Source organism: Rousettus aegyptiacus, unplaced genomic scaffold (assembly GCF_014176215.1).
Source record: "Rousettus aegyptiacus isolate mRouAeg1 unplaced genomic scaffold, mRouAeg1.p scaffold_m13_p_5, whole genome shotgun sequence".
Classification (NCBI taxonomy): domain Eukaryota; kingdom Metazoa; phylum Chordata; class Mammalia; order Chiroptera; family Pteropodidae; genus Rousettus; species Rousettus aegyptiacus.
The window spans coordinates 24212730-24224937 of record NW_023416308.1 but is presented as its reverse complement, the minus strand read 5'-3'; the positions used below and the strand labels follow the sequence as shown (position 1 = coordinate 24224937).

Sequence of the window (12208 nt, the reverse complement as noted above, 5' to 3'; positions counted from 1 at the left end):
GAGGTCTATCAGAGTCCAAAGTTCATGCTCTGACTACTACTTCTCCTTCAAATAGGATATATATCTGGGTGAAAAGGGAGCTACTAATTTTTCTGGGATAGTAGGCACCAACTGGGACTGCCCTAGGAAAACTAGGACTCTGAATAACTTAATGAGTTCTAGATTTTGCTTCCTCATCATTGGTTGTACCCCGGTAAATAAGGGAGAGGTAGAGAGCACATCTTCTTTTGGATAAAGGAAAATGTGTTCGCCCGGGGACTCCTCTTTGAAATATTCTGAAATAGGTTGGATACTCAAGAAAGGGGCTTAATAGAAAATGGAACTGAAGACATAAATTTGAGTCGTTTACATGGTGGGATTGCTGAAGACATGAAACACATGAGCTCATCAATTATTTAAGGAAACAGAAACAATATGGAAATTTAAGAACCGAACCCTGAGAAATGTGAAATATATAAGGACGGAAATAGGAAGAAGAGCCTATAGACTGTAATCTTCTTTCTGGCATGAACCATGGTTGTGTGTGTGTGTGTTTTCCTGAGCCTCATGTATTATATTGCCAAATACATTTATTAAAATCAACTCAACATTAACTATTATACAGATCCATATGACTCTTTAAAAATGAACTTAATTCTACTTTCTTGGGAGGGCAGCAGACCTCTTTCACATGAGCCCTCTCAGCTGCCATTTCTTCTCTCCAACCAGGTTTGTGCTTCTTAATGAAGCTGAGAATAATGTGATATGTGGGGATTAGTTTGGTCCCATACTTGTGCGACTTCAGTCATCTACCAAAAGTCTCAGCCTTAATGCATATATTTAAGACATATGTGCAAAATCTTCTTATCAAGTGAACATCTTCACATGTCTCATAATATGACATATATATTATATAGTTAAAGTTAGAAATAAATAAATAAGTCATTTTCAAGGGATTTGAGATTTGGAAATGTGACAGCATTGCACAAATGCAAAGACAATATAATTTTTGTTGTTGTTCTCCGCATTTACTAGAGCAAGGCATCAGATAACATGACTTTAAAGAAGACCTGCTTTATTAGTAGTTATTAAATAAAATACCTTCCTGAGAACTGTTTTGACAATGTGTGTAGTTTACAGAAGCCAGGACTGGCATCTGAGACAAAATTGGGTGATGTCGGTAACATATTAAGTACCCGTAAAGTTTGGAGTTGGAGAAACCAGAGTTTGACTCAAGTTTCCAGAACCTATAAGCTGTGTGTGCTCCTCACTTTTAAAGTGGAGATTAACAGGTCTAACCTACCAGGTTGTGAGAAATAAATGTAAAATTATTCGTGCATTCACTTTGTATCCTTCAGATGAGGGTGACGAGTCACAGACTTTGGTATACAGTAAGTGCTCAATAAAAGATAGCAAAAAGTATGTTCCCCCCAGTACTTGGTTCTTAATTGTGTTTAAAATGATGTAACCTGGATGAGAAGATAGGGCATTAAAAGCCCTCTCAAGTACTATCAAGGGCATAAACAAACACTTCTTCCTTAGGGAAGGTGGTCTCTGGAGAGACGCTCCTAAGGGAGCCTCTGTAACTAGATCACCGAGGTCTCCAATCCAGAAGAAAACTTTCCAGTCTCCAGTTATCCATGAGTGTTATAAAGATGCTATCTCATCCATGGGAACTGGACAGGAGGCTCATGACAAAGCCACTGTCAGAAATCATTTTCTTCAGCTCAGCAGGAGAACCAAGGCAACCGAGAGGTTTTGATTTTGAAAGGAGGAAAGCAGAAGCGGAGGGTTCTGAGCTCTGAGTCTTCACCTTGTTTTTACCAGGACCATTGGAGTCCCCATGAAAGAGATGGATGGGAGCCAGTAGAGTACGTAACTGTGACTCCAAGCAGGAGGGTGAGTGCTTGCTTGGCCTGGTTTGTCCTGTAGCAGAGTGGTTAAATCTCAATCCCCGAGAGCCAGACTGCCCGAGTTCACCTTCTACTGTAACTTAGAAGCACTGCGTCTGGTGCAAGTCCTTAGACCCATAGTCCTCATGTATAAAACGGGTTTAATCATAATCCCCCAGCGTGTTTAGAACGGTGCCTCTTGCATAGTTAGTGCTCAGTAACTTCCTTTTGTTTTCTTTTTTCTTAGCTTTAATGAGTTTATATTATTACTCCAGTATAATAGTTTTTATTTTATTTTTCGATTATACTTGACATAAAATCTTGTACTATATTATTAATTTCAGGTGTACTAAATAGTGATTAGACATTCATACAACTTTTGAAGTGATCACTTCAAGAAATATGGTACCCATCTAACACCATACATAGTTATTGCAATAATATTGCAATATTATATTTCCTATTTGTACTTTACAACCCCATGGCTATTTTGTAACTACCAATTGGTACTTCTTAATCTCTTGCCCTTTTTCACCCTGCCCCGCAACCCACCTCCCATCTGCTAACCATCAAAATGTTTATTACTCCAGTATTACCTTAACTTAATAATTCTACAGCCATTCCAGCTAAAGATTCTGGGCCACACGAGTCCATTTTTCTGCTCTGACCAGCACTGACCAAAGGTGGAAGGTCTATGCAGGGTTAAATGGCTTCCACCTCTCAACAACGCTCGGAGAGGGGCCCCAGGCCTTACAAACTTGATCAGGGTTGTAGAGGGCAAGAAGTACTTACTAGAAGAGGGCCACAGTGAGGTGGCAGGATCATCCCAGCTGAGCTTTCTGAACATCCTCCTCAGTTGGACCAGCCCTTACACTGGAGGAAATTGGAACTCTCTTCCCACAGACAGTTACTAGGATGGATGGTTCAAGGCACTTGGGACCGTAAAAACAGATGCAGGTACGTGGAAATCCATCTTCTTTAAGTTCAAAATTCTCTGTTTAAATGCCATTCTCAGGAATGGGTTTTCCCCCCTCTTCCTCTGAGCAGTTCTTTTCTTTTTCCCTCCCAGATCCCTCCAGAGGAGAATGGCTGCAGACAATGATTCCTCTGTGACAGAATTTATCCTCGCAGGCTTAACGGACCAGCCAGGACTCCGGATCCCCCTCTTCTTCCTGTTTCTAGGTTTCTACCTGCTCACCGTAGTGGGGAACCTGGGCTTGATGACACTGGTTGGGCTGAACTCTCACCTTCATATTCCCATGTACTTTTTTCTCTTCAACTTGTCCTTCATAGATTTTAGTTTCTCTACTGCCATCGTCCCCAAAATGCTTATAAGTTTTGTCTCAAAGAAGAATATCATCTCCTATGCAGGGTGTATGACTCAGCTCTTTTTCTTCTGTTTCTTTGTCTTTTCTGAATCCTTCATTCTGTCAGCGATGGCGTATGACCGCTATGTTGCCATCTGTAAACCACTGTTGTACATGGTCACCATGTCTCCTCGGGTGTGTTTTTTCCTTTTGTTGAGTGTCTATGGGATGGGGATTTTGGGGGCTACAGCTCATACAGGAAATATAGGGTTTCTGACCTTTTGTGCTGACAACCTCGTCAATCATTATATGTGTGACATTCTTCCCCTCCTTGAACTCTCCTGCAATAGCTCTTACATCAATTTACTGGTGGTCTTCATTGCTGCGACCATTGGGATTGGGGTGCCTATTGTTGCCATTTTTATCTCTTATGGTTTTATTATTTCCAGCATTTTTTACATTAGCTCCACCGAAGGCAGGTCCAAAACCTTCAGTACCTGCAGTTCCCACGTAATTGCAGTTTCACTTTTCTTTGGGTCCGGAGCTTTCATGTACCTCAAACCGCCTTCTATTATACCCCTTGACCAGGGAAAAGTGTCTTCTCTGTTCTATACCATTGTCGTGCCCATGTTCAACCCATTAATCTATAGCCTGAGGAATAAGGACGTCAAATGTGCCCTGAAGAAAACCTTAGGCAGAATAACTTTCTCTTGAAAAGAAACAATATTAGAAGCTGAGAGAATGGATGAGAATTTTTTAATTATAGTGTTGTTATTATTGTTACTATTTTTAATTAGGAATCCAAACTTCTTGCTTTTCTACACTGTGTATAGAGGAAATTTGAACTCTCTTCCCCAAATCGATTTACTCTCTCTCACCCTCATCCCCCGACTGTTCCTTCTTTATTTTATGAAAATAGTTTCTATAACTATAGAGTATCCAATATTGAATATGACTTAGGAATTATTTAACATAGTGCTTTTATATAATACTCACTCCTTGAAGACTGAGAAATATTTGCATGTTGTTCGAGAATATAAAACTACCTGGTGACAGATCTGGGACTGAAATCCCAGCTTGAATCCCAATCCAATTTGTCTTCTTTTATGTCGTGGTTTCTTGCCTCATCATTTTTTGGGGGAGAAGATTTCATTTCACACATTAATTGATATAGCACATCTAAATTATGAATATAGTCACGGTAATTTCATGCTACTTTTCACAGGATAATTTTACGATATCACATCTTGCAAGAGAGTAGGAGGTGAAAGTTTTTGTGAAGTTGGTCTTGGCAAAATGACAAGATCAGTATTGCATGAATTTTGTAGTGTGCAAGTGAGAAGTTTATTAGATTTCACATAGAGGCAAGTATGGTGACCACTGATTTGTTAAGCGGAGCAGTAGGGACACAGGTTAGTATATTAGGACTTCTAGGGTAGAGAAGTGTAATTTTATGGGGAATAAAGATGTTGGCTGAGATAGAATTTGAAATCTCATTTCAAGGGTTATCTTGGATGTGGTCCAAAATAATTGAGAGCTGCACTATCCAATACGGTGGCCACTAGCCATATATGGTACTGAGCATGTAAAACGTGGTCATCCAAGCGGAACCATACTGTGAGTTGCAAAGTTAGTGTAATGCACACACTGAATCACTGAAGAATATAAAAAATAATGTAAAATATCTCATTGATGCTTTTTTACTTGATTATATGCTGAAATGATAACATTTTGGATCTATTATGTTAAATAAAATACATTAAAATAAATTTATCTGTTTAGGTTTTTTTAAAATCTATCTATTAGAAAGTTTAGAATTATGTATGTGGTTTGAATTCTATTTCCGTTGGATGACACTTGGTCCGGAGGATGTAACAAGAGCACCAGATGGTTGTGGGTACATAATTATCAAGGCAGCCCCAAGTCATTGCTTATTAGGAGGCAATTGAAATAGAATTTTCAGGCATCGCAGATAGCCTTGATATCCTAATAATGGGGCTTATGGTGAAGAGATGATGATCTCAGGATAAGTTCATAAAACGACCATATGAGGTAATGGGAAATAGGGCTTTATAGTCAAAAATCAAAAGAACAATTTTTTGTCTAAACTCAGTATCATTGGTAAAATTTATTTGAGAAGCAATGACATGTGAAGTGCTGAGGAAATGTTCTGATTTACACGCTTTTCCTTAGGAAAGTTTACATCTACTGGGAAGTAGGAGAAGTTTGAGAAAATGTTTAGTTTTGACTTTTGATTCTGTTCAATGTTGCCAAAAAGAAAAGAATAAGCATCAAGGGGGAGGATTGGGATCAGCTTGAGTAGATTCCTGATTTCGAGGAACGTAGAATTTAGGAGCGGGGTTGATGTGCTGGATATGCGGTACAATGTAGGTATGAAAGAAAACTTCTTTTGAAAATTTTGAAGTCTAACTTTCATATAGCAAAGTGAACAAATCTTAAGTGTATGGCTCATTAAACTTTTGCACACATGTGTAACTGCAACCTAGACCAAGATGTAAAACACTTCTATTTACTTTAGAAGTTTTCCTCTTGCTCCTTTCCAGGAAATACTACTGGCCCTCAATCCCCTTCCCACAGAACTATCCACTATTCTGATGTACAGTATCATAGACTAGTTTTGTCTGTATTTGAACTTCATATAAACATTTACTCTATTGTTCCTGGCTTCTCTTCCTCAGCATAAAGCCTACTATATTCATCTACATGGCTGTATATATGGATAGATTATTATTTTATATTTCTGTGGAATATTTCCTTATATAAATATGTACTTATTTAGCCTGTTGATGACTAGTTATATGGTTTCAAGTTTTTATCTATTGTTAATAAAGCTTTTGGAAATACTATTGAACGTGTATTTTGGTTGAAGTAAGCAAACGTTTCTTTCAGATTATACTTAGATGTGGATCTGTTGGAAAATAAAGTATCCTGTTTAGCTTTTATAAACATTACCAAACTGTTTTCAAAATAGTTAGATTAATTTGCATTGTTATCAACAATGTCCAAGGTTTCCAGTTGCTCGATATCCTTGTTAACATTTGGTATTTTTAACCCTGTTTTAACCCATACCAAAAAAATATTTTTTTTTAATTCTGATATGTGAAGTAGAATGTCTTTTTGTTTTATTTTCCTGATGAGTAATGATGTTGAACAACTTCTGATATATTTATATATTTTATTATATTATATATTATATATTTTAGATATCTTCTGTGAAGTATGTATTCAAATCCATTTTAAAAATTGGGTTGTTAGTTGTTTCCCTATTGATTTGATAAAACTAAAAATACATATATACATCCATATATGTGTATTGTGTATGTACATGTGCATTTATATACAACGTATGTGTATCTATTGATAATATATACATACTCACACAGATATCTCTATTTCATCTCCATCTCCATCCCCATCTCTATCTCTCTTTATCTACCTTCTCCCAAACTATGCTTTGCTTATTCTTAACGGTATCTTTTGATAGCCAATGTTCTTAATTTTAAGGAAGTTTGATTTATCAACTTTGCCTTTTATAGTTCGTGTTATGTCCTATTTAAGAGATCATTTGCTATTCTTTCTGAAGCAAAAAGAAGAGAAAGATGACATAGCGAATCCATGACAGTTGGCTCTGCCAACATTTGGGGTCTCCTAATCTTCCAGCTTCACCTTATGGGTGAATTACCTCTACCTCTATTCGGCTGATGCTTTGTAGGGGCAGAACTCTTGAGGCTGAAGTTTCTAGGATTACAAGTATTTTTAAGTCAATAAACATGTATTTGTTTATTTATCTATTTTATGTTTTTGAAAGAGTTTTAAAAAGATATAATTAACATATTTTAATACAAATATTCAAAGTATTGATTTTGATATAGTTTGACATATGTACACTCATAAAACTATCACCAAAATTTTGTCCCTACTGCCTCCTTCCACCACCAGCCCTTCTACCCTTCTAGGCAACAACTAATCTGCTTTCTGTTACTCCTTTGTTTTCGTTCTCAAGATTTTTATGTAAATAGAATCATACAGTATGTACTCATTTTTGTCTTGTTTCTTCCATTTAGTATAAGTATTTTCGGTTTCTTCCATGCTGTAACATCTATTAGTAATTATTTTTTATTGCTGAGTAATATTCCATTATATGAATATACTACTATTATTTATCCATTTACTTGTTGATGGATATTTGGGTTGTTTTGGGTTGTTTTTGCTATCCCAAACAAAACTTTTATGAACATTCATGTACAAGTCTTTGTATGGACATATCTTTTCATTTCTCCTGGATGATACATAAGAGTTTATAAGTATATTGATTATATCTGTGTCTGTTTGTTTCTGTTCTCTATATTCTGTTTCTTTCATCTATTTGTCTATCTTGACAATACCATACAGTTTGATTATTATAGTTTTATAATAATTTTCAAAATCAGTTAGTATAAGTCCTCTACCTTCATTCTCCTCTCTCAAAATTGTTTTGGTTATTTAACCCTTTACATTTTCATATGAATTTTAGAATCAGCTTATAAGTTCCTACAAAAAATCCTGCTGAGATTGTGACTGGGATTGTACTGAATCTGTGGATCTTTGGAGAAGAATTGACATTTATTTTCCCTTCAGAAAACAAGTGGGAGTGCCTACTTTCTTACAGTCTCTCGAACATGGTATATGCTCAATTTTTTCAAATTTTCCAACCAGGTGGAAGGAGTCACTCTTTCTGACCCAAATTTGAAAAATTGTTTTTTTAAGTATTGTGGTAATTTGCATTTATTTATTTTTGAGCAATGTGGGGTATGTTTTCATGTATTCAATGATTGTTGGTATTACTACTACTCCTTATATGGACTGTCTCTTCATACCTTTTCCACTTTTCTGTTGGATTTTGATCTCAATTTTTAGGAGGACTGTATATTAGGTATATTAGTTTTTTTGTCTGAGGTATAAGTTGCATATTTTTTCCTAATTTGTGATTTGGCTTTTAACTTTTCTTATAATAAAATTTTTTAATTGAACTTATTAATATTTTATTGTTTCTGGTATTTAATTCATAGTTAGAACTGTTTTTTCTCCTCTCAGGTTATAAAAAAAGTCATTCACTTTTTTCACAATGAATGTATGATTTTATTTTTTACATTTAGATATCTGATCTTTTTAGACATTTTACCAGTGTATGGTGTGAGAAAGGGATCTAATTTTATCTTTTTCCATATGGTTGTCCAATTGTTCTATCACCATTATAAAAAAGTCCATCTTTTCCCTACTGATCTGACCTGCCACCTTCATTACATACTAAGTTTCAAGGTACTTGGGCTATTTCTTGTTTAGCCTTTATGTTCTATTGATCTGTCAGTCTATTCATAAGCCAACACCACACTGTCTGAATTATAGAAGCTTTATAATGTGATTCATCATTTGCTTTCTGCACATGTTCGTTCCCAGAATTCAGATTGTTATAATGATGAACTTAATGAACTTCCAGGCATACGCATCATATTATAGTGATAGTATAATGAGGGAATTTTTCAACACAAGGTGTGCGTTACAGGAAATATGACGGGGATCATTCTACCTGAAACAAAAAAGTAAAAAGATACAAACAATGAGTCAGATGACTAACATACAGGCAGCAACAGGAAATTGCAACCCCTATTTAGAATAGGGTATTATAAACTTAAATATTACATAATGGTTAAAGGAGGTAAAAACATTTTTAAAAGAGAAGGAGAAATAGCTACTGTGACAAAGAAAGGAACTCACAGCATAAATAGGGGTAATTTGAGATAACAAAAACAGAAAAGGGGAGAGGGTAAAGGTCTGAATTTGCAAAAGAGAATAGAGGTAAGATGCGCACAGAAAAAAAAAAAGACTACTCTGTATATGAAATGGCTTTTGCATAAACTTAATGGAAACCACACAAAACAATTCAGAACTAGGACACTTAACATAAATAAAGAGGGAACAGAGAGAAAAATCATAGAATGCCACCAACTAAAATAACAAACATAAATACAAGGGGGAAAAAAAATGGAAGCAAAAAGATAAAGTGGCTAAGAAAAAGAGAAAACAAAAGGAACAGTTACTAGGCACTAACTACACAATAGGCACCGTTCTAAACACGCTGGGGCATTATGATTAAACCCATTTTACAGATGAGGATACGGGTCTAAGGACTTGCACCAGACGCAGTGCTTCTAAGTTACAGTAGAAGGTGAACTCAGGCAGTCTGGCTCTCAGGGGGTGAGTTTTTAACCACTCTGCTACAGGAAAAACTAGGCCAGGGAGGCACTCGCCCTCCTCCTTGGAGTCACAGTTACGTACTCTACTGGCTCCCATCCATCTCTTTCATGGGGACTCAAATGGTCCTGGTAAAAACAAGGTGAAGACTCAGAGTTCAGAGCCCTCTGCTTCTGCTTTCCTCCTTTCAAAATCAAAACCTCTCGGTTGCCTTGGTTCTCCTGCTGAGCTGAAGAAAATGATTTCTGACAGTGGCTTTGTCATGAGCCTCCTGTGCAGTTCCCACGGATGAGATAGCATCTTTATAACACTCATGGATAACCGGAGACTGGAAAGTTTTCTTCTGGATTGGAGACCTCGGTGATCTAGTTACAGAGGCTCCCTTAGGAGCGCCTCTCCAGAGACCACCTTCCCTAAGGAAGAAGTGTTTGTTTATGCCCTTGATAGTACTTGAGAGGGCTTTTAATGCCCTATCTTCTCATCCAGGTTACATCATTTTAAACACAATTAAGAACCAAGTACTGGGGGGAACATACTTTTTGCTATCTTTTATTGAGCACTTACTGTATACCAAAGTCTGTGACTCGTCACCCTCGTCTGAAGGATACAAAGTGAATGCACGAATAATTTTACATTTATTTCTCACAACCTGGTAGGTTAGACCTGTTAATCTCCACTTTAAAAGTGAGGAGCACACACAGCTTATAGGTTCTGGAAACTTGAGTCAAACTCTGGTTTCTCCAACTCCAAACTTTACGGGTACTTAATATGTTACTGACATCCCCCAATTTTGTCTCCAGATGCCAGTCCTGGCTTCTGTAAACTACACACATTGTCAAAACAGTTCTCAGGAAGGTATTTTATTTAATAACTACTAATAAAGCAGGTCTTCTTTAAAGCCATGTTATCTGATGCCTTGCTCTAGTATTTCCTGGAAAGGAGCAAGAGGAAAACTTCTAAAGTAAATAGAAGTGTTTTACATCTTGGTCTAGGTTGCAGTTACACATGTGTGCAAAAGTTTAATGAGCCATACACTTAAGATTTGTTCACTTTGCTAAATGAAAGTTAGACTTCAAAATTTTCAAAAGAAGTTTTCTTTCATACCTACATTGTACCGCATATCCAGCACATCAACCCCGCTCCTAAATTCTACGTTCCTCGAAATCAGGAATCTACTCAAGCTGATCCCAATCCTCCCCCTTGATGCTTATTCTTTTCTTTTTGGCAACATTGAACAGAATCAAAAGTCAAAACTAAACATTTTCTCAAACTTCTCCTACTTCCCAGTAGATGTAAACTTTCCTAAGGAAAAGCGTGTAAATCAGAACATTTCCTCAGCACTTCACATGTCATTGCTTCTCAAATAAATTTTACCAATGATACTGAGTTTAGACAAAAAATTGTTCTTTTGATTTTTGACTATAAAGCCCTATTTCCCATTACCTCATATGGTCGATTTATGAACTTATCCTGAGATCATCATCTCTTCACCATAAGCCCCATTATTAGGATATCGAGTCTATCTGCGATGCCTGAAAATTCTATTTCAATTGCCTCCTAATAAGCAATGACTTGGGGCTGCCCTGATAATTATGTACCCACAACCATCTGGTGCTCTTGTTACATCCTCCGGACCAAGTGTCATCCAACGGAAATAGAATTCAAACCACATACATAATTCTAAACTTTCTGATAGATAGATTTTAAAAAAACCTAAACAGATAAATTTATTTTAATATATTTTATTTAACATAATAGATCCAAAATGTTGTCATTTCAGCATATAATCAAGTAAAACAGCATCAATGATGTATTTTACATTTTTTTTATTCTTCAGAGATTCAGTGTGTATATTACACTAACTTTGCAACTCACAGTATGGTTCCGCTTGGATGACCACGTTTTACATGCTCAGTACCATATATGGCTAGTGGCCACCATATTGGATAATGCAGCTCTCAATTATTTTGGACCACATCCAAGATAACCCTTGAAATAAGATTTCAAATTCTATCTCAGCCAACATCTTTATTCCCCATAAAATTACACTTCTCTACCCTAGAAGTCCTAATTCACTAACCTGTGTCCCTACTGCTCCGCTTAACAAATCAGTGGTCACCATACTTGCCTCTATGTGAAATCTAATAAACTTCTCACTTGCACACTACAAAATTCATGCAATACTGATCTTGCCATTTTGCCAAGACCAACTTCACAAAAAATTTCACCTCCTACTCTCTTGCAAGATATGATGTAGTAAAATTATCCTGTGAAAAGTAGCATGAAATTACCGTGACTATATTCATAATTTAGATGTGCTATATCAATTAATGTGTGAAATGAAATCTTCTCCCCCAAAAAATGATGAGGCAAGAAACCACGACATAAAAGAAGACAAATTGGATTGGGATTCAAGCTGGGATTTCAGTCCCAGATCTGTCACCAGGTAGTTTTATATTCTCGAACAACATGCAAATATTTCTCAGTCTTCAAGGAGTGAGTATTATATAAAAGCACTATGTTAAATAATTCCTAAGCCATATTCAATATTGGATACCCTATAGTTATAGAAACTATTTTCATAAAATAAAGAAGGAACAGTCGGGGGATGAGGGTGAGAGAGAGTAAATCGATTTGGGGAAGAGAGTTCAAATTTCCTCTATACACAGTGTAGAAAAGCAAGAAGTTTGGATTCCTAATTAAAAATAGTAACAATAATAACAACACTATAATTAAAAAATTCTCATCCATTCTCTCAGCTTCTAATATTGTTTCTTT

General features: G+C 36.3%; 1 protein-coding gene across 1 annotated transcript; it reads left to right on the top strand.

Moving 5' to 3' along the window:
• Window positions 1–2953: 2953 nt before the first annotated feature.
• LOC107500057 (olfactory receptor 8B12-like) lies at window positions 2954–3892 on the top strand. Its single transcript, XM_016124876.1, has one exon. The coding sequence runs from the start codon at window positions 2957–2959 to the stop codon at window positions 3890–3892; it is 936 nt and encodes a 311-aa protein (XP_015980362.1). The 5' UTR covers window positions 2954–2956.
• The last annotated feature ends 8316 nt before the right edge of the window (window positions 3893–12208 follow it).

Excerpts from the sequence above, each read along its gene's own strand:
- LOC107500057 (XM_016124876.1), top strand. The coding sequence starts at position 2,957 with ATGGCTGCAGACAATGATTCCTCTGTGACAGAATTTATCCTCGCAGGC.